The following is a 23318-nucleotide window of genomic DNA, read 5'->3' as shown; positions in this document are numbered from 1 at the left end:
GACCTAGGGCAAGTTACCCAACCTCTCTGTGTCTTAGTTTCTTTGTCTTTAAAATGAGGATTAACAGAGTTTTCACCTTAAAAGGTTTTTTTTTTGTTTCGTTTTGTTTTGCTTTAATTTAGGTATAATCAGATAACATAAAATTAATCATTTTAATGTGTACAACTCAGTGGCATTTAGTGCATTCAGAGTGTTGTGCAACCAGTCTCTGTGGAGTGCCAAAACATTTTCATCACTACAGAGGTTATTTTCGAGGACTAAATGTGTGAATGTTTGTAAAGCCTTAGACCTGTGCCTGGTACAGCCTGCGTCAAGTAAGGGCTCAATAAATGGCAGGAATGATTGGTAGTAGAACAGTGTTGGTTATAGGAAGCACCTGGCAGGTGCTGTTACTAATTTTCTTTGGCTGTAGAAGGAGGGAATTAGGCTCTCCCTCCCCTCCCAGCCCCATTTTCCACTTTGAGCTCTCTACCCCTGCAGTTGTCGCACCCCCTCCCCCAACCAGTAGTGTCCTCCCCGGTTGTGGGAGGGGCGGCGCTGACTGTAGCCGGGAGACCTGAAGCCTCCCCGCAGTCTCAGGGTCTCTCCTTTGCTCCTCTTGGCTTTTCTTGGATCCCTCTCTACCTGCATCTCTGGTGCCCGCTCCAGCTCCCCCAAGCTGTCACCTGTGGCAAAGGAGACATGTGTAGGGGTGGCCAGGAAGATTCTGCCCTGGTGGAAGAGAGTAATGGGAGTGGAGCACAACCACATCTGGGAGGAGCTCTTATGAGCAGACCTCCCCCACTTCTGAGCGCACCTCCTCCCTCCCAGGGCCGGCGTTCACTCCAAGATCCTGGGATCCCCAAGCGCTGGGAATGACCTGCGATCTGCCAGCCAGCACTTCCAGACGTGTCCACTTAGAAGAACCAGCTTGTTAAATAAGCACATTCTCAGGCTCTTTGAGAGGTGCCCTGGAATCTGCATTTCAACACGCATCCTGCTGAGGGGAGTCTTAGGAGCTGGAGAGCTTGGGATAGACTGTTCCCTCCTATTCTTTCCGGAGTAAACATCCCGCTCTATGGTTACTTTATGCCAAGTCAATACCTTTCGTGCTGTAACAACAGCCGACAGTGTGTGAATACTCGCTAACGCCCTGCACTGACGCCCAGGAAGAGTTTCTTTGGTGAACCCTGGGTACAGCGAAACATCCCTGGAGGCTCATCTCCCCCGACAATTCCCCTTCGTGACGACCCAGGAGCCATGGGCTGTCGTTTGCTGCCACCTTGTGGCAGATATGGGAACTGTGCGCTCCATTTCCATCCTTGAGAACCTTAATCGAGAAAACGCACTGAGCTCCTACTGTGCGCCAGGTCCCCAGTAAGATGCTGCAGGGCGGGGCAGATGCAGTCTGTAACCTTCACAGAGTTCACAGTCTCCTAGGTCAGACCTACAAATAAATAAAATGAATGGATAAATAAGATGATTACAGTGTGTGACACATGCTAGGAAGGAAGCAAACGGGCTGGTTACCACGAGGTGCAACAATGTATTTGCTAAACGGAGCGTTGTCTGTCTCCCTGTTCATCGTCTCCCTGCTCAGGACTGTGGGCCACGTAAGGACATGCCTACTTTTTGAGTCCCTCTTGCAAATGGTTGAAGTCACCCAGTCCTGCTCATAGTAGGTACTCAGTAAATGTCGAATGAATGAATACACGGATGACAAGAGTGCCCAGAGCCATCTTCTTGGCTCCTCCAGGCCGAACAGATGGGCAGAGGGCAGGGAGGGCTATAGAAGGGAGGCTGGGTCTTCGGGATCCTGGGAGGGCTGGAAGGGTTTGCCTGTGAGCTAAAGTGAGGATAATGGGCAAACGTCACCCTCCCAGGAGAGCTCCAGTCCACCCTATTTTTAACCGTACCCTCCCTCTGCTCGCTTTTGAACCCCTTCCCTGTTTATTTTTTTCACCTTAGCATTTTCCCCTGTCTCACATAGCGCCATATATTTGCCTTATACTCCACGAAGGCAAAGATTTTTACCTGTTTTGTTCACTGACGACTCTAGCGCCTGAAAAGACCTGACGTTTAGCAGGGGCTCTATAAACACACGCAAAGTGAATGAGAGAGGAACGGCCCGGCTTGGGGCAGGACCAAGTGGGCTCTGGGGCGTGGCCAGGGGAGCGACCTGACTCAGAGCCCAGGTGGAGGAAGTTGACCCGAGTTAGGGAAGGGGCTAAACGTGAACTGTACTGGGGCAAAGGGGCTGGGTGGGGCAAAGGTTCACCGGAGGGCAGAGCTACACTGGGGGTGGAGGCTTGTGGCGGAATCTTCCTGGGGTTTGGCCACCCCCGATGCTGGGTGCCCTAGGGATGCGACCCTAGGTAGGCGGGGCCTGCATAAGGCGTGGCCAGTCTGGAGGACGGGATGGGATGGGGGTGTGGTCAAACAAGGACGCACAAAGTGAAAGGAGGGGCTAAGACTGGGGTAGGGCCAGTCCGGGGCGGGGCCAGTCCAGGGCCGGGTAAATCTGGGCGGGGCCGTGGCTGGGCGGGGGTGGGGCCAGGCCAGGATCTCTGCTGTCCTGGGTCCTGGAGCGCTCCCGCCTGGCAGGGATCGCTCCGGTCCCGCAGGCCCCTCCCTGACCTTCCCGGTCTCAGGGTGTGCAGGATCGGACGCCCCAGGCTCGGTGACCGCGTTTGCACTCCTCCCCAGGCGCTGTGCTCCCGGCCAGGAGGCCGTAAGGGACCCTGGCGGGCTCAGCTCCGTGTTGTCCCGGAGCTGCGTCCCAGGAGACTCCGAGGCCGAGGGTGAGCCGAGCTGTTGGGGGCGTGTGCATGCAAGCGTGTGTATATGTGTTCATCGGTGTGTGTGCATGTGTGTGGACGTCTGTGAGCTTCAGGGGAATTGTGTGGGAGCGTGGAGTTGGCTAAGTCCGTGCTCCAGGGAGCTAGGTGTTTGTGCAAAGTTGAATGCATGCGCAGTGCATGTGAAAGGGCAGTCCCGTGTGGGAAAGGAGTTGTGCATGTGTGGGCATGTGATAGAGGCAGTGAGTGTGAAATCTGGTGAAGACTGTGTATGTCAGGGTGTCTTGGAGGAAAATGGGAAGGCAGGTACAATGATTCTTGGGACTGCAGGGTCAGGACGTCCGCGCGAGCTGTGTGGTTCGTGGGTGTGAACTGTGGGAGTGTAAGAATTGCGAATGTCTGTGTTGTCATGTGGGTGGCTTTATGGGGGTTTCCAGGTCCCTCAGAGTGAAGAGGTGGGGATGGAGGAAAGTTAGAGGGTACTGATTGCTCCTGAAGAGCGAATGTTGTCTGGGGCAGTGGGTCGGTGTTGGGGGCCTGGCCTGAAGCAATTTGGGGATCACCTCGCCTCCTTTGCTTTGAGGGCTGGGGAGATGTGTGGGTGGGGCCAGAGTGTGTGGGCCTGCCCCTTGCGTGGGGGAGCAGTGGGCAGGATTCCTGCTTCTCTTGGAGGGAGCTGCTACCTCACCAGTCTCTCTCACCCAGGCTCTGTGCTCATTCCTGCCTGGGTGGCTAACGCTTGTATTCCTGCAAGAACATGGTGCAGAAGTACCAGTCTCCTGTCCGCATCTACAAGTACCCATTCGAGCTGGTCATGGCGGTGAGTGACCCCTGACCTTGGGGCACTTGGAGGGATACAGGAGGCCAGCTATGATGGGAGGGAGAGAGAGCCCCTCAGATCCCCAGATCAGAAGGAATTAATGAGCTACTCTGCTGACCTGGTGGGTCCAACTTCTAATTACAACCCCTCTGCTTCACCATCCCACCTTCCACCACAACTTATAGGACCCTTGCCCACTGACTAAACACAAGGTCTTTTTTCTTTTCCTCGTTGAAGCTTATCTCTTCTCTCGTCTACATCTCCTTCAACAGAAAACAAGGACATCAGGGGCCAAGCCACTGCTGTCATTCTGTGTAATGGTTATAACAATAATAGTAATCATGGTATATATACTAATGGTGATGACGGCAGCAGCCATTCACTGCGCATTTGCAGTGCTAACTCTTTACATAGTTTCATGTAATTCCCAATAACTTCCCCCTATTTTAATTTATTTCCCCCCACACTTTTATTTATTCCCCCCACTTTTATTTTTCCCACACATACATTTATTTATTTATTTTCCCATTGTACTTTTATTTATATTTTTCCCCACACTTTATTTATTTATTCCCCCCACTTTTATTTATTTATTTTCTCCACACATTTATTTATTTATTTATCCCACCCTTCCAATAGCTCTTATTAGTTCATTTTACTGCCACTAAAGTGAAGCTTGGATGGGTGAAGGGATGAGCTTAAGCTCTGTGGCCAGGCTCAGATCCACCCAGGGAACTACAGAGCTGAGAGTTTAACCACAAGACCCCCCAGTGTCCTCCCTCTGCTCACATACCCCTTCCCGTCATTTCAAGGAAGCTGAGACCAGAGTGGGCTGGGGTGGACAGGAAGGGTCTGGGAACATTTGCTGGCTCCCAGGCCCTTGGCCTCCTGGATCAGTGCACCGAGGGGCAGGTGCTGCGCACAGGCAGACATGGGTTTCCTACTTGATGCCATCACTTTGCCTGTTGGAGCTTCCCTCCCGGTAAAAGAAGGGCAATGCTATGGGGTTGTAGTGCAGAGTAAATGAGTGCCTGGTGCCTCTGGCTTAGTGCCTGACATACACTAGGTGCTCACTAAATGCGTCTGTCCATGTTGTTACACCACATGGTATTATAAATGACCTCAAAGTGTTAAGGAATATCAGAATCCACCCCCATCCTCCTCATCATCTCCCTGGCTGCTTAATCCTAGCCTTCTATCCGAGGACTTCCATAGTTTCCATCCGAGATTGACGGCTCTGTGTGTGTGTGTCCTGCCCCAACTTATTCTATGAATCTGCCTGCATATGTGTTTATAGTCACATAAGGGATTAAAAAGCATGTTGTGCTATTATGTGTAGATGGTTCCAGGTCAGGAAAGAAGCAGGAGCAGGCCTGGGGTCATATTGACAAGCTGGGTTTCCTCGGACAAGTTACTTAACTTCTCTGAGCCTACACTTTTTGTCTCTAAAATGGGGATTGCATAGTTTCCAAATCTGGGCATCTGCTGTGAATTAAATTAGTCAATACATGTAAAGCTCCCAGTACAGGGTCTGGCATAGACCAAATGCTATTACTGGTATTGTTACTGTTATTGTCACTGTTGCCTGTGGCCGTGGGACTTTCCTTCACTTGAATGGAAGAGGGACACCAGGGGATGATGAAGAGACCTCGGGATGTGCAGTCAGAATTGCTTGGTCTGTGTTGTTGCCTGGCTGTGCTCTGGCTATATGTTTTTGGAAAGTCACTGAATTTCTCTGAGCTTCCGTTTTTTATTTGTGAAATAGGATTGGTTATATGTGCCTCATAAATTTGTAATTAGGATTGAAGGTAATTATAGTGTGTGTTTGTTGGGGCGGCAGGTGCCCAGCACAGGGCCTGGTCTATACTTAGCAGACTAAGTATAAATAATCATCCTCTGTCTAAGGCTCCAGGTGGCTTACGTATTCTAAGACTCTAGGACTCATTCATTCATTCATTTACGCAATAGAAGAGAGACACTGTCTCTACCTTTCTGGGGCAATCCAGCGCCCAGAAAGCTGCACAGCCATGAAGCTGAGACAAGTAAGTATAGAATGGAAAACTACTAAATTTTTATTATTGCATGGGCTTAATGAACATAAATTTAACTTAGTATGTTTAGGATTCTCAAAAAAAAAATTGCAATCATTGCACTTTAAAATAAAACATACCCGCTAATATAGCAATTAAGGCTGTACTAATTAATAGGACTGTTGGACTATCTGAAGCATGTTGTGTAAGCTTCAAGTTCCATTATCAAAGGCAGGAGGACTCCGTTTACTCCTCCAGCTGTTAACAGTCTCTAGGTGTTGGTGGATAAATGCTCGTGGGTACATCAGGATGCAAAGTTTTTCAGATGTTTATTATCTGCTTTGTGCTAATTTGTCATCTGAATTTTTCAAATACGATATCACCTTCTCTCCATATAGTCCTTCTCAGTGAAAGGGCCCCAAACTGCCCCCAGCATCACCCACAAAGCCACTTTGCCGACTGTTTACAAAACATCATTGTCCCCAGAATAGCTGCATAACTCAACATAACTTGCTCGCTGTGTGGGCACAAAAGGGGTTTTCTGCACTTAATGTTGGTCTTTGTTTCTCAGCTAAACACTTGCCCTCAGTGTGGGTCAGATGCCAGGGAAGTTTCAGATGAACTCAGCTATTCTGACCACATCCGAGTGACCAGACGAGCTGGCCTTTTGGTTTTTCTGTTTAGCAAAACTGACTTGAGAATCAAAGTGTCCCTTTGCTTCTTCAGAAACCCACAAAACCACTGAAGTCCACAAACCACTGAAATTGGATTCACGGGAAGGGTTATAAAATAGCGCCAAGGCAACCTTTCTAGATCCAGCCTAACATTTTTTAAAAAATGATTTTTCTTCTTCATTTCAAAAATGTAACTAATCCAATGAGTGAATGGGTGTCTCTCTCCTTGGGCCAAATTCCTTGATGTGATTTTTGTTTCGGAAGGGTGGAATTCTAGGGATCTTTGCTTTCTCCTTTCGTGACAGCATTCTGTATTATTGGGTTTGGAACAATGAGCTTGTATTATCCTGTTAAACAGAGGAAAACAATTAAGACAACAGAGGCAACTGCGTATCCAAGATTGGAGAGGATCCTGGTCCCTTTGAATGTGGGGTCCCAGAAAGTGGCGGGTCTTGGTGGAGATCCCAGTATGTAGAAAACAAAGACTGTGGCCTGTGGCCTGTGGTCACTTGAGCCCTGGAGGCCTCCCTCTGGTCAGCCTATAACCCATTGTGAATGATTCCTAGGTTATCTGGGCTTTTCTCCGGTATGAGTGGAGGTTATGAGCCAGATCCTCCAGGATGGGTCCCTGCTCCAGTTTCTTCATTGGTGAAATGGGGGTAATAAGGACCCCTGGGGAAGGGAGGGTATAGCTCAGTGGTAAAGCATGTGCTTAGCATGCACAAGGTCCTAGGTTCAATCCCTGGTACCTCTGTAAGGGAGAAAAAAAAAAAAAAGCCCCTGTTCCTCACGGAGTTGATGAGAGGACTAAGTGAAGAGACATGGGTACCTGGACAGAGCCTGGCATGTTGTTTAATGCTTATGAAATATCACTCAGGTTTATTACTATTATTTATTGTTTTAACAGCTTTTTTGAGCTATAACTCACATACCATACAATTCACCCATTTACAGAATACAAGTCAGTGTACTGTACAGAGTTGTGCAACCATCACCACTGTCAGTTTTAGAACATTATCATCACCCCCAAAAGAAACCCAACACCCTTTAGTCATCAACTCCTGATCTCCCCCATCCTGCCTGACCCTAGACAATCACAAATCTTCTCTTTGTCCATAGATTTGCCCATTTTGGACATTTCAGATAAATGGAATCATACAATATGTAGCCTTTCATGACCGGCTTCTCTCACTTAGCAAAGTATTTTCAAGGCTCATCCAGATTGTAGCATCTATCATACTTCGTCCCTTTTTATGGCTGAGTAACATTCATGTTGTGTGGATAGATCACGTTCGTTTATCCGTTCATCAGTTGATGGGCATTTAGGTCGTTTCCCACTGGGGGCTATTATGAATAACACTGCTATGAACACGGATACACAAGTTTGTGTGGACATACTCCTTCCAAAGAAACCCCTGCTGTGAATGGTGGTGGTTACTTGGCAGATTTAGGTAGATTCTATTTTAAATTTTATTTAACAAATACGTACACAGCACCTGTGAGGTCCCAGGCACTGTTCTGAGCCCCTTTGAATATTAAATCATGTGCTTCTCAGAACCACCCCATGAGTTGGGTTCAGTGGGTAAGCCCCATTATACAGATGAGGAGACTGAGGCACAGGAAGGATAAATGGATTTACCCAATGCCACCAAGTGAACACATGGCAGGTGGGGATTTAACCGCAGGAAGTTCAGATCCAGAATTTACATTCCCAAGCATGAGCTCTGCTGTTTCCTGGGGCTGCAGATCTGAAGCTATTGGGGGTGGCATCTGGACTGAGTAAGTGGTCCCACTGGGGCAGTTATCATCAGGACTGTGTCTGGAATGCTTACACCCCATCAGGACCTCACAAAGGGGAGCAGAGCCAGCCCTTCAGGCCAGCTCAGAGGCAGGTACTTGTATAGCATCCTCAGCTGCAGCAGAAGAGGAAACTGAGGCTTAAAGAGATTAAGGAGACTGTCCTTTAGTCTGTGTATTTGTTTGCTAGGGCTGTGTAACAAAGCATCACAACTGGGTGGCTTAGAACTGCTTCCCAGTTCTTGAGGCCAGAAGTCCGAGATCCAGGGGCCGGCATGGTCGTGTTCCCTCTGAAGGCGCTGGGGAAGGATCTGTTTCAGGCTTCTCTCCTAGCTTCTGGGGTTCCTTTGTGGCAGCATAACTCCAACCTTCACATGGTATATTCCCTATACATGTGTGACTCTGTGTCCAAATTTCCCCTTTTCATCAGGACACCAGTCATATTGGATTTATAAGGACTCCCTGATGACCTCATTTTAACTTGATTACCTATAGAAAGACCACGTTTCCTAACCTATAATGAAAAAGAATGTATATATGTATAACTGAATCACTGTGCTGTACACCAGAAACTAACACAACATTGTAAATCAACTGCACTTCAATTAAAGAAAAAAAGGACAATATTTCCAAATGAGGTCACATTCTGAGGACCCCGAAGTTAGATCTTCAGTATAGCTCTTTTGGGGGACACAGTTCAGCCCCTAACTCTCAGTCAATGGCACCATTGGTAAATGGCAGAGATTTAAATTTGGGGAATCTGACCCCATAGCCTGAGCTCACAGCCAGACACCCCAGATTCTGGTTCTGATGATCAGTAAATATCTGTGTGCCAGTGGCCTAGGTGGCTTCAGGAATGACCTGGTGGCCTCTTGTATGTCTGCTGCTCAGGGGTCCCTGTGGGGCTCAAGGCCCTTGGCTTCGGGTCATCTCAGATTCTGCAGACCTTAAGAAGGAAGAGGACAGGGAATAGAATTTCCTAAGCAGTCAGCTGTTTATGCGGAGGAGGGGTTATAGAGGTGAGGGCTGAAGACAGCAATTAAGTGTTAAAATATTTAAAGACCTGGACTTTTGTATTGATAAACAGCTTGTAATTTAGCAAATGGGTTATTAGTAAGGAGCACTCTGAAGGTAAATCTTGCAGCCCAGGCCAACGGCAGTCACCACTGGAAGTGTTGTTATGGACGTAGTTTTAACAAAGCAGCAGGGGGCCTTATTTAAATGAGTTTAAATTAGTTCCCTGGAGCCTGTCATCTGATCCTGTTGCTAACAGATTAAGGGAAGCAACATTTTCCACCCTGAATTGGAGCATGGAGGTGATCCACTGCCCAGCAAAGTAACCTTGATTTCGGAGGGATTTCATCATTTTATGCACGTGTTGATTTACGCACGTATGCATTCCATAAATACTGATCGAGTTTCCATGGTATGCTGAGCACAGTGCCAGGGGCAGGGGGTGCAAAATAGGTGATTCTTGGCGCTTTTTGAAATGCATCATTATTCTGTTAATTTGCTTGCTTACTTGTTTGTATGGGATTTGCTAATTTCTTTGTTTATATGGGTCTTTTTTTCTTTAAATTAAGCTTCAGAAAGGTGGAGATTGAGTCTGTCCTGTTCTCTTCTGTCTTGACCTGGTTCTCCTGACATCCCTTCTTGTCCTCAAAGAGCGTGTAGTGTGTGTGTGTGTTTGTGTGTGTGCACATGAGAGAGAGAGAGAGAGAGAGAGAGAGGGTCCAGGCAATGCCATATAGCATGATTTGTAATGGGGGAAGAAAGAACAGAGTATGAGAGGAACACAGAGAAGGGCCCAAGGTCACCAGTCAAAGGTCTTTCAAGTCAGCCAGGCTGAGCCTTCCTGGGGTGGGGTGGGGGAGCACCTCCCTTCTCCCCACCCTCCCCCTGCCCCGTGTGCAAAGGCCCATGCGGCAGAACTTGTCTCTCTGAAGAAATAAATGTGGCTTAGTTGGGTCCCTGTGAGTGGCTGGCGGGGTCAGTTCATTTCTTCGAGGCTTTTGGAAGCTTTGGAAGGTTTTAAGCAGGGGAGTGACATGATCAGATTTGGGGTTTAGGAGGATTTTCTGGCTGCCATATGGAAAGTGGATTGGAGGGGGAATTTCCATCCTGGAGGTGGGAGGAGCATGGGGAAGCAGAGGTAGCGAAGGCCCGGTGCATTCCTGGGATGCTTGGAGAATCTAAAATAGCATTTCCCTCCCATCAAGATCCTGACATAGCACTAACTGTCAAGATGCTCGGGGCTGGCCTCAATGACTATCTGTCTTTCCCTGAACCATCAGGGTCTCAGCTGATCACGGAGGTCTGTGGGCACGGGGCATGTTCAGAGAAGGAGAGTTCTCCTGCCCCACACCCCATGAGTGGGTAAGAAGCCACAGCAGATTTTTGTGCAGTCCCTGGGCCGGGCAGATGGGCTGCTTGCTGGCCCAGTGCCAGAGAAGCCAGGTGTTCTGATGGCATGATGTCACGAGGAGGAAACCAGGTCCCAGCCAGGCGAAGGGAGGTCCTGTCATATGAGAAGGGACCAGAAGCAAGAATGAACAGTAACCAGGCCCTGATAACTGTGCCCTGTGCTGCAGCCTCAGGACAAGGAACTTGTGAAAAACAGACAAGACTGTTCCCCTGCACCTTGCTCATTGCCCAGTAGCTGTGGATGCACTGCTGTCATGACCACAAAGGGGAATTACTCAGACATTTACTCGCCTGTGCATGAGCACCTTCCAGAACCTCACTCTCCACAGGGGGACATGAACAGCGATACTCAGACACAGGTCACCCCCAGGCTGTGTGCCTCCCATAGTGTGCCCGTGGGTGTAGATGGAAGCCCACTCACACTGAGATAAGGAGTCTGTTCTGCTCAGCCTGCTTTTCCATATATAGACACAACAATGGTTGAACTTCCTGTTTTCTTTCCCCCAAACTGCCCCTTCCTTCCTTCCATCCCTCATTCAGCAAATATTGGCTAGGTGTCTACAGTGTCCCAGGTGTGGTACAAGGGCACTAGGGAATCCAGCCGGGAAGAAAACAGACATAGAGATGGAGGTGTTGACTATAAACAAATAAACACAGATATGATGCCCAAGCCAAATCATGATCTGGTAGGGCTATAAACCATCTAGAAGATGGCTTACCTCTTTTTTAAAAAAAATTGTGGTAACATATACATAATGCAAAACTTACCATTTAACAATTTTTAGGTGTTCAGTTCAGTGGCATTAAGTGCATTCACATCGTTATACAGTCATCCATCTCCACAATTTTTTCATCCTTCCAAACTGAAATTCTGTCCCCATTAAACAGTAACTCCCCGATCTCCCCCTCCCCTAGCCCCTGGCAACCACCATACTACTTTCTGTCTCTATGATTTTGACTACTCTAGGGACCTCATATGAGTGGAGTCATACAGTATTTGTCCTTTTGTATCTGTCTTCTTTCACTGAGCATCATGTTTTCGAGGTTCAGCCACACTGTAGTATGTATTGGTGTTTCATTCATTTTCATGGCTGCATAATATTCCACCATATGGCTGGACCATATTTTGTTTATCCATTCATTCTCAATGGACATTTGGGTTGTTTCCACTTTTTGGCTATTGTGGATAATGTTTCTGTATACATGGATGTACAAATATCAATACAAGTTCCTGGTGGTTTACTCTTGTCTAAAACAAATCTACTGTGTGGTGTCTGGCACTGTGCTAAATGCCTGACACACCTTATCTCCCTTTAATCTCTATAGCCACCCTTACAAAGTCAGCATCATCATCATCCTCTTTTCTTTCTGAGGAAACTGAGTCTCAGTGAGGTCACCCCGCTGGCAAGTGGTAGAGGGAGGATCCAAACCCTGTGCTTTATCTCTGCTGTTCCACTGCCTCTCACCCTTGCCCCCTCACGTATCTGGGTGCCCCTGCTGCAGGGTCCTTCTGACCCTCCATCTCCATCTTTTGTCTCCTGAGCTGGCTTTGACTAGAACAGCAGCAGGTTTTCCAGTTATAGGGCCATGTGGGTGCAGCTGTTTCTATAGATTGTATAAAGCAGTCATTTCAAAAGGTGCCAGCATAATGTCTCCCTGGTTCTCCCATGCCCGGGTCCTTTCATCAGCTGGGACAACACTGCTGCCATCGGGTGTCTGATTGCTCCTTCATCAATTCTGAGCAACTCTGCCAAGAGTTGGGGGAGAGAGTCCACACAATGGAATATTATTCAGCTATGAAGACGAATAAAGCATTGACACAGGCTACAACATGGATCAAAACCATCAGTGAAAGAAGCCAGACACAAAAGGCCATGTATTGAATGATTCCATTTGTCTGAAATCTCCAGAAAAGGCAAATCCACAGAGACAGAAAGTGGATCAGTGGTTGCCTAGGGCTTGGGTAGGGGGATGAGCAGTGACTGTGATGAGTGTCGGGGTTTCTTTTGGGGAGATGAAACGTTCTGCTATTAGATAGTGGTGATGGTTGCACAACTTAGTGAATGTTCTATAACCCATTGATTGTACACTTTAGGAGGGTGCGTTTTATAACAGGAGAATTATATCTCCATTTTTAGAAAAAGAGCTGGGGGAGTTGAGAGGATTGATACATCTATCCTGGGGTCTCCCAGGCTTGCAGGGGAAGCTGGAGGTGGACAAAGAAAACCCTTGAGGAGTGTGACGGGGAGGGCGCACTTTGTGGTCAGCGCCCGGATCCAGCCTGCGGCATGGAAAGGGAAGGTGAAGTATTGGGCTAGAATCCATTGCTGTGGTTTGGATATTCTTTCCCCACTTTTGGTGGAAAGTTTGGGGTAAGTCGTGTTCCAGCTTCCTTTGAATTTGCATGAGGAAGAGCAGGAAGGAAGGAGCGAGGGGAGGAGGGAGCAGCTGTCAAGTGATTAGCAGAAATAGCTTTTCTGTACTTTTTAGAATCTCACTCTTTTTTTAAAATTTAAATTTATTTAACAAATGCTTATGTAGAATGAACCATGTGCCAGGCACTGTTCTCAGCGCTTTGCCAAAACGGACTCCCATATTCCCCTAACAATTCGGTACAGTACTACTTTTCTTATTCTCCTCTTAGCAAATGGAGGAAGGAACTGAGAGCTTGTTGACTTGTTCAAGGCCACAGAGCTGGTAAGAAGCAGAGCAGAGATTAGAACCCAAGCCCCAGAGTCCATGCACTTCACAGCTACGCTACCCGGTCATTCATTCATGACATCATGTCTCCTGAGTGTCGACTGCATGCTAGGCATTCGACAAGCGCTGGGGATTCGGGGCTGATGACTTTTTACTTCAGCGGTCGTGATGCAGGAAGCAGGGAAACAGAAACAGCAGAGAGTTGGTTGGGAGCTTCCATGGTTACTCCCTTTTACAGATGGGCCTCAGGGGGAGAGGGGAAGTGCTGTGCTCAAGGCTCCCCAGCCTGGAGGTGGGCAAGTCTGGCTAGGAATCTAGCCTCCTGTCTCTACACGCTAAGTTTGTCGATGTGGATTTTTGCAGGATGAGTGGCCCACAGGAGGCCTCCAGCGGAAGTTTCCATTGGCCTCTGCCTGGCCCAGCCGCGGCCCTGCCTGAGCAGGTTCTGGGCCTGGGACCAGCTCCATTTCTAAGCTGGCAGGCTTGGGTGTCCCTGTCCAGCCATTTGGCAGAAGGGCTGAAATTGAATCCTTCTGCTACCTTGTGTCCCTGAGGAGGCCACACCATGTGTTTGTCCAGTGGAGAGATGTGAAGGCCTGATTCATGGGGACAGCAGTCAGCATCTGAGGCTCTTAAGCAGGGACAAAACCAGCTGTGTGAGCTGGTCTCCAACACAGGGAGGGTCCTGTGAACTATTTGATCCTGTAAGACCCCGTGACCTGCTGAAGACGGCCCCCAGTCTATGGGTTTTAGGCCAGGGGACTCAGCATTTCCACAGCACTGACACGTGTGATGAAGTCAAAGTCCCCTGAGAAGCAGGACCGGGTCGATCAGGGTTGGGGTCTGGGTCAGATGGCTCTGTGCTCCGACCCCGCCACTTACTGGCCATGTGATGTAAATCAAGTCACTCTGCCTTCCTGAGCCTCAACTTGTTCATCTGTAGAATGGGGAAATACGAGTTCCCATCCCATCAGCATGTCATGAAGACAAAAATGGTGCAGTCAGTCCTCCATAAATGTCAGTACAGTGGTGTCTGACACTAGCCCTCACAAATACAGGGAATCTCTGGCTGACAGCCCCCTGATCCTGGAGAACTGGCACTGGGTAGACTCCTTATTTCAGGTACCCCATCTTCCGGGTGGACCCTGAGCTCTGGGGTTCCCCCAATGCCTGGGATGGTGCCATTGTTGGGGCAGCCACTGCTTACTTGAGGAAGGCAATGCCTTCCCTGTCACAGTCAGGGAGAGTTGTGCCCAAGCGCCCCTGTGCTGCTGACCAGCCCCGCTGTTATCTAGGGGCTCCAGACAGGGCTCTTCCAACAAGTTGTTATGACAGGAAGTCAGCCTGGTGATGCTCTGTTGGCTGTGTGCGCTGAGCTCACAGCCTGTCATTCCCCTCCCTGGACACCTTTCTTCGGGCTGTGTGGGCCATTGGCAAGTGTGAATTATTTCTTTCTATGCTCGTTGGCTTTTCTTTGTTGGTCCTAGTGTGTGCTGAGAATTGAGATGGGCGCAGGTTTGAGGTCAGTGCTGCCAAAAAGCACATAGCCCAGGCCTTGGGCATGCCACTTGCAGGCACATATATGGTTAGAAGGTGCCATAAGTGTTACCAAGAAAACAAACGAACCAAAAGGACAGAGAAAAGAGGAGGAGGCAGCCTTGCAGGGGAGAGTGTCCCAAGAAGGACCAGTATGGATGAGTCCCTGAAGCCAGAGCATCTCTAGAGCCCTCAATCCAGGTCTCCCACACTTCAGAAGCACATGTAATTCATACCTCCCTCCCCCTTTGCTGTCAAGTGGATTGATTAGAGTTCCAAGCAGAGGGAGCAGCAAGTGCAAAGGCCCTGTGGCAGGAACAAGCTTGATGGGTATATTTGTTTCCTGTGGCTGCCATAACAAAGTACCACAAACTAGGTGGCTTAAACAGCAGGACATTTTTTAATCTCACAGTCCTGGAGGCTGGAAGCCTGAGATCAAAGTGTTGGCAGAGTTGGATCTTTTCGAGGGCTGTGAGGGGGAATCTGTTCCATGCCTCTCTCCTAGCTGCTGGTGTGGCTGGTAATCCTTGGTGTTCCTTGGCTTCCACCCAGATCTGTGCCTTCGTTGTCACATGATGTTCTTCCTGTGTGTGTGCCTGTGTCCAAATTTCTCCTTTTTAAAAGGACACCAGTCATATTGGATTAGGGGCCTCCCCCTACTCCAGTATGGCTTCATCTTAATTAATTACATCTGTCACATTCTTAGGTGGTGGAGGTTAGGATTTCAACATATGAATTCTGTTAGGGGTGAGTGGGGGGAATGACACACAATTCAGCTTATAACTGTGTGTTCCACAAACAGCAAGGCTGGAGCAGAGTGAAGGAGGCTGGGGTGGGAGGTGGGCTGGTGGGACAGACAGATTGCCAGGACCTGGTGGGACAGAATAAGGAGTGTGGGATTTTTTCCTGAGCATCCAGGCCTGTTTTGAGTATGTTGTTTCATCTGGGGAGCTGGAGAGTGACTGAAGAACAGAGGATATAGACACACTCAGGGACAGTGTGGCCTGTCTGGCAGAATTTGAAGGGTTAAGGGTGGAGAAAGGAGAAATCATGACCACACGGCCCCGGGGGACAATGCCTGCATTGTTTCCAAGCTATTGAGCAAGGGGTTCATGAGGGAGTGGGTGCTGGGCCGGCCTGGGATTCAAATCCAGATTCACCATTTTGTACTGTGTGATCTTGGGTAAATTACTTAGCCTCTCTGATCTCCAGTTTCCTCATTTGTCAATGAGGACAGCATTCAGAGGATTAAATGGAAGAAAGCATACATCTGGAGGAGCTGAGTCGAGGCTCATCCTGTGCCAATTGTTCTGAGACATGATCTTGTGACATCCTTACCATCAGCCCATTTTATAGGTGAGGAGATGGAGGCTCAGAGAGGGCAAATGATTTGCCCAAGCTCACCCAGTGAGAAGGAAGCAGAGCCTCAAATTGAACCTGACCAGTTCTGAAACTCTGCTCGGAAGGGACTAGAAGGGAGCTGTTTGCAGTTCTTACAAAGCTGCGCTGTGCCACCATTTGAGCCCCTTTGCTTGCAGAATTAAAATCCTGGATGCCCACTATGGGCCAGGCTCTGCATGAGATACTCAGCCTAGTATATACTCATTTTCCAGATGATGAAACATGTTTAGAGGAAAGAAGGGACTTGCCTGTCCTCTGGGAGGAGGTGGAGTGGGGCTTCAAACCAGATGCCTGACCGCCCCCTGCCCACCCCTCCCTCCAGGCTCTACTCACTTTGCTAATGCAGCTCCTTCCTCAGTGGAAAAATGCCTTCTTTTAAAGGCATTTATTCCTTTGAAAGAGGATTCAAGGAGGCCTGAGATATGCAGGGGGCACACAATTCTCCCTTGCCAGCCCTCTGAGCCCAGACCCCCAGGAGCCCCATTGTGCATTCTCCCCTGGGGAGAGTTATTCTAACTCTGGTGTGTTTGTACAAAGCAACCAGCTTCTACATAGGGAGGCAGCCCTGTCCTCCTGACCCTGACGGAGGACGCACTGTGCTGGCCTCGTGGGGTTTGGGGTGACACCAGGGCACCAGGCATTTCCTCCTTGCCCCTCCCCCACATCTGCCCTTCTGAGCTGGGTGGTGCCGCCTCCCCCACCTCAGGAGCCAGAAGGGATGGGGAGGAGGTGTGTGTCCTCAGATGCCAGCACTATTTTTGGAGCTCACTTTGATCCTGATTCTGGGACACGTGAGCTGCGACAGGCTCTCAGAGCAAAACCCTGCTTGAATACTGTCAGCCACGGATTCCGGCACACCCCCCAGTGGCTCTGACCCTGGCACTTCTGAACTGCCTTTTATTTCTTTTACTTGCTTAACTGCCCTGGTTAGAACCCCCTGGACAGCAACCTGGGCAGACATCCCTGCCTTGTTCCTGATCTTAGGGGGAAAGCCTTCAGTCTTTCACCATTGAGCATGATGTTAGCTGGGTTTTGTTTTGGTTTTAAATGGAGGTACTGGGAACTGAACCCAGGACCTGGTACATGCTAAGCATGCACTCTGCCACTGAGCTATTATCCTCCCCTCTTAGCTGGGGTTTTTGTAGGTGTCCTTTATCAGGATGTGAAAGTTACCTTTTATTCCTAGTTTTTCGAGTGTTTTTTTTTTTTTAAATCATGAATGGGTGTTGGTTTTGTCAATTGTTTGTTTCTAAAAGATGCCTTCTTTAAAAATGTCCCAAGGAAGCCCACTCCTCCTTCCGAGGGCAAAAACCCAAATTTAGAGCCAAAAAGTGATTGGCCAAGTCATCACTCAGGTACTCCTGTGTCACTGCTCTAAAACAGATGTTAAGATGATGGTCTTGTGGTAATACAGCAGTGGCCACTGCTCTTCCCATGGCCTGGGCCACTCTGCTCCGCTCTGGATACCCGGAAATGAGACAACAGCCCAGCAAGGGCTGGAGGCAGGAGGGTTGTGCTCCGGCCGCCCCCTGCTCCCTTGATGCTCACCCCACCCTCCCCACCACCCTGCTCTGTCCCCAGGCCTATGAGAAGCGCTTCCCCACCTGCCCACAGATCCCGGTCTTCCTGGGCAGTGAGGTCCTGAGCGAGTCCCGCAGCGCAGACGGGGCTGTACACGTGGTGGAGCGGAGCTGCAGGCTGCGCGTGGAGGCCCCGCGGCTGCTGCGGAAGGTGAGCGTGGAGGGCGTCCTGGAGGGGTTTCCGGAGAACCAGGGACCCCGCTGAGGAGGGGCCCCGATGGGTGGGAGGCCGACAGCTGGAAGGAGACCTGGGACAGGGTGTGTGTGGGGGTGCGTCCAGGCAGTGGTGGGCTACTGTGTGTTGGTGCCCAGACTGGGGTCCTGGGGTGGGCGCCCGCCCGGGTCTTGGTGAGACGAGGGCCGGGAGGCTGGTTTGAGACTGGGCGTTGTTCCGGGACTAGAATTAAGAGGGACTCCCCGGTCAGGGAGGTGGGGAAAAGAGCGATGGAGTCGGGGATCCGGGCTCTGGTTGGTGGGCAGGTGTGGGGCGGGGCACCGGGGGTTTCAGCGTCTGGGAGTGACCTGGGCCAGCCCTCTGGGTTCCCCCCGAGTCTCTCTCAAGTCCCGCATGCCCCGCTGCCCCTTTCCTGCAGATTGCCGGTGTCGAGCACGTGGTCTTCGTGCAGAGAAACGTCTTGAACTGGAAGGAGAGGACGCTCCTCATCGAAGCGCACAACGAGACCTTCGCCAGCCGCGTGGTGGTCAAGGAGAATTGCAGCTACACGGTGAGCAGCGGGCAGGCCGCCCCAAGATCCTGGTACCCACACCTGATGTCGGTGCATTTCATCCTGCGGACTCGCACCTTCCCAGGGCGATATGAGGATGCAAGACACTCCTTACACCTGCAGTTCATACGTACAGCTGAGATAGATAGATAGATAGATAGATAGATAGATAGATAGATAGATAGATAGATAGATAGATTGATTAGCTTAAGCAACCTCAAAAATTTCTTGGGACATACAAAAATGTTATTAGTGTTTATCTAAAATTCAAATATGACCGGGCATCTTGTATTGGCTAAATCTGGCAACCCTGCCTCAATTCCTCCTTCCTTCATGAAACTCTCCATCCGTCTCTTTATTTTGTAATGTGGGATTAATGATTATACCTACCATATGAGTTGTGGTGAGGATTAAATGAAGTAGAATATTCAAGCCCCTTAGAGCAGTACCTGGCACCTACTGAGTTCTGTGTGTACATGTTACCTTTTAATAGAATTAATGATAAGTATTATTATTCTCCAGTTCATATTGATTGAGCACCTACTGTGTGGCAGGCACCCTGACACCAAGCAGTGGAGCAATCTGCCTGATCATTGCCCTCATGGAACTTCCATTCCCGTGGGAGACACAGATGAGAAAAAACCAAATCAATATATCCTTACACCTTTGTCACAAGTGCTAAGAAGGGATCCAGCAAGTAGAATTACAGAAAATGAGAGGAGGTAACAGTGTCCCTCAGGCCTCTCTGTAGAGGTGCCAGCAAAGCTGAGATTTGAAGGATGAGAGGGCTGGGAACAGAGTCTGGAGGAGGGAACAGCATGTGTGAAGACCCTGAGTTGGATAAGCAAGGTCTGAGAATGGGGGCTGCTGGGGCCCGGTCCTACTGGCCTTGGGGGCTGCAGTGAGGAGTCTGGAGACATTTGCTGGGATGGAACTCAGCTCTGCCACGTTCTTGCTGAGTGACATTGGTCAATTGCTTCCCCTTCCTGGGCCACCTTTCCATATCTGTGAAATGGAGACATCACCAGAACCTGCCTCATTGGGCACTGGGAAGAGCAAATGAGATAATGCAGGTAAAGACCCTCAGCCCATGTGACATCCCAAACGATAGTGTTCGTGGTGATAACGCCAGGGAAATAACTATGGTGAGTTACCGGTGTTGTAGGGGTTTTTTGTTTGTTTTGTTTTGTTTTTATTTTAGTATTTTTTTGGGGGGGGTAATTAGGTTTATTTATTTATTTATTATTATTTTTTTTTAAATGGAGATACTGGGGATTAAACCCAGGACCCTGTGCATGCTAAGCACTGCACTCTACCACTGAGCTATATGCTCTCTCCCTGCAGGTGTTTTTGGTGTGTCTTCGCCCAGCCTCCCCCACTGGATTCCTTGCCTTATTCATCTGTCTTGTCCCCAGCACTTAGTGTGGTGCCTCGTATCCAGCAGGCATCCAGTAAATGCTCATAGTTTTTTTTTCCTTCCACACCTCCAGCTCTTCTTGGGGCCTCCTGGAAACTGGGCCTCTGGGGAGGTATAAGTTCTCAGAGTGAGTTCTGCCAACAGCTGGTGATCAGCATCACCAAGGCTGCTTGTGAATATAAGGTTCAAAAGCCTCACATTGGACCTGTTTAGCCCAGGTGTCTGAATATTTAACAGACACCCTGCTGATGTTTCTGCCCACCGAAGTTTGAGAGGCGCTAAGCCTGGGTCTGGATAGTAGCTCTGTCAGTGAAGTTTGTCTTTGCTGACATATATATAAATATTTATTTATAATAAATATATAATATAGAAATACATAACATTATAAATATTTTAAAAATATAAAACAATAGTTTTGTATAACATTTATTTATAATGATATATAAAATACATTATTTATTTAAGTATATTATTATGTGCATATAATTTTTAAGGGACAGGACTATCAGACCACCTTTCTTCCAGTCCCTCCTGAGAAAGCTCTTTGTTCTCTAAGGCTTTAGACCTTGCACTGTTCTCTGCGCAGAGCCCCTTGGTACTCCTGTTGCCCTTGGGTGTTGTCAGGCTGTGATGTGCTGTCCTCTGCATGCACTGGCTGGGTCCAGGTCTCCGAGAGAGCACCCAGGGAGGGCGTGACATCCCCCACACTGAGACTGTGTCACCACTCCTGCCTGGCTTCCAGGTCCATCCTGAGAATGAAGAGTGGACGTGCTTTGAGCAATCCGCCTCACTTGACATCCGGTCCTTTTTTGGCTTCGAAAGTGCCTTAGAAAAGATTGCCATGAAGCAATACACAGCCAACGTCAAGAAGGTAAGAGGCGGGCTTAGTTGGAGGAAGGTGTGCAGACTTGGAGACTGCAGACCTGGATGTGCCTCCAACAGACCTTTAACCTTCCTCAGCCTCAGTCTCCCCATCAGTAGAATGAGTGTTTTAATCATGGTCGTATCACATGAGATAATGGATAGGAAGCACCTGGCCCTTAATGGGGCACCATAGTCATTATCCTGATGCTCCTGGGCATGTGCAGTGAACTCTCTGGACAGAGGGACAGTATGCACTGCTTGGTTTAAAGATCTCAGACCCATCACTGAGCAGAGGCCATTTCATGCAATGAAACAGGTGAACTCCATTTTAACAGTCTATTTTATCCATGTATTATCAATATAAAACCTATTGCAGGCAATTTTACATTCCCATTTGGCACTGGTGCATATTTAATGCTCCCAGCACGTCTCCATTTGGACTGGCTGCATTTCAGCTGCTCAGTAGCCACATATCAGGCTTGGGCCGGAGCAAGGCCGGCTCGGACACCCCTGGTGTCCTCCACCATGCTGATGTGTCTCTCTGGCTTCCAGGGGAAGGAGGTGATCGAGCATTACCTGAACGAGCTCATCTCCCAGGGCACCTCTCACATTCCCCGGTGGACGCCTGCCCCAGTCCGAGAGGAAGACACCCACTCCCAGACTAGGCTGAAGGATCCCTGCTTCCTGGAGGTTGGCAGGTCTGGTGGTGCTCAGAATCCTGTTCCAGAGACAGTTGGTGCTGATGGTAGGTCGGTAGGTCCGCTGCCACTGAGGCCAGGTCTGCCCCCGGGGCCGCAGTGGGTTTGCGCACTCCTGGGACTTGGCTTCCTTCCTCTTCCGGCTGCTTTGTTTTCTCTCCTCTCTGACCCAAGAGCCAGAACTGATTCTTTCTAGATCAGGAATTGACTGATCTGGTGCCTCAGGGCTGCTCTTTTCTCTGGTTTTTATTACTATTCTTAAATTAAATGAGTTATGCATGATCACGGTAGAAAAAAAATTCAAACTGCTCAGAAGATGTGAAGTAGGAAGTGAGATTCCTTCCTCTCCCTGGAGGTGACGACAGGTTTCCTGAAACTATGTGGGCATAAATATGTACATGATATGCACACATACATGTATAACCTACATGGAATAAATGAGAGTATATTATACGTTCCAATTGATATTTTGCTTTTTTCACTTACTAATGTTGCTTGAACAGCTGTCTGTATTGGTGCACATGTCTTAGCGCTTTGCAGTATTTTGCGGTGTGGTGGAACCATATTTTATTTATTAATAGACATTTATTTATTATTTATTATTTTAATTAGTTTTTTAGCTAGTCTCCTATTGATGGACATGTAGGTTGTTTCCATTTTTTTTAATACAAATAATGAGGTGCCTCTTTGTACTTAAGGTTTTTAAAAAATATTTACAGGACCATATACATAGCATATAATTTTAAAAGTTGATTTGTTGGGCTAAAGGTTATAAGCATCTAAAATTTTGGTCGATTTATGAGCTAGGCCTGCAAAGAGTTTCTCCTCATCAATGATCCCAGCAGAGTATGTAACTGCATCTATTCCTGACTCTACTCCAGCTTCCCACAAAACTATTAGTAAATGTTTCCAACTTTTGAAAGGTAAAGAGTGACCACTGGTAGATTAGTGACCACTTCTTTCTTTATGAGTGAGGTCAAGTTTTATTTTTTCATGTTTAGTGACTGTTTTTCCCTTTTGTGTGTGTGTGAATTCCGATCTTGTCCTATCTTCATTTTCCTATTTGCCCATCAACTTCTTATTGCTTCATAAGAGCTCTTTGCGTATTAAGGCAATTAGCCCTTTGTCATACTTCAGACTTTTATCGGCATGGAAAATGTTCACAATGCAAAGGAAAAAACTAGGACACAAAACTGCACACACCCCACGAATCCAGTTTTAACTACACGCATTTGTGCTCATGATGATTCAGTCTTCTCTTTGGGGCCACTGAAATATAAGGGCTTGCCTGAGTTAGAATTATGCTGTGTAACCAAAAACACATCTGGGGCTGTGTTTAGGAAGAACAAAATTTGTTCGTTTAACAAATATTTATTCTGCATTAACTGTGTGCACTAGCTGGCTGCCATTGTATGTACATTTCTAAAATATTAAAAAAAATTTTTTTTTACAACACTGCACTTCTTCTGCCCTTTCCTGTGCACACACTCCGCAGGTCATGCCCTGTGCCCTCCCCATTTTGCACCAGCTCCTCCCTTCTTTCTCTGTGCTGGTCAGAGCTGGTACTCTGGATGGCTGGCGGGAGGCATGGTCATGCCCCTTCCACTCTGCTCTGAATCACTGAGCCTTTGTGCTTAGAAGGAGAAAGGGACCTCACATCTGCCTAGAGGCCGGAAGGATACTGCTATCTCTTGCCTCCCTCATATTTCCTCCCTTACCCTCCCCTTGCCCCCTCCCTGTCTTCAGCATCTCTGCTTCTGACCACTCCGAGGTGTTGTGGAATCTGGATGATCCCTCCACAGTGTTCCTTCTGCCTCTGTTTACCCAGGTGCCTACTGGCACAGTTGGCGTGACCACCAGCCCTGGGCTTTTTTT

The 23318-nt window shown here is 48.5% G+C and overlaps 1 protein-coding gene across 1 annotated transcript in view; it reads left to right on the top strand.

The window, feature by feature from the left end:
- Positions 1-2546: 2546 nt before the first annotated feature.
- Positions 2547-23318, top strand: part of SEC14L5 (SEC14 like lipid binding 5) — a 39234-nt gene continuing 18462 nt past the window's right edge. The window contains exons 1-6 of the mRNA XM_064478222.1: positions 2547-2780; positions 3483-3597; positions 17741-17890; positions 18333-18464; positions 20624-20752; positions 21298-21490. Coding sequence (XP_064334292.1) covers positions 3535-3597; positions 17741-17890; positions 18333-18464; positions 20624-20752; positions 21298-21490 — 667 coding nt within the window. The 5' untranslated portion in view covers positions 2547-2780; positions 3483-3534. The remainder of the gene's footprint in view (positions 2781-3482; positions 3598-17740; positions 17891-18332; positions 18465-20623; positions 20753-21297; positions 21491-23318) is intronic.

The sequence above is a fragment of the Camelus dromedarius genome, chromosome 24 (genome assembly GCF_036321535.1).
Source record: "Camelus dromedarius isolate mCamDro1 chromosome 24, mCamDro1.pat, whole genome shotgun sequence".
NCBI lineage: Eukaryota > Metazoa > Chordata > Mammalia > Artiodactyla > Camelidae > Camelus > Camelus dromedarius.
This window is presented reverse-complemented; position numbering and strand designations above follow the sequence as displayed.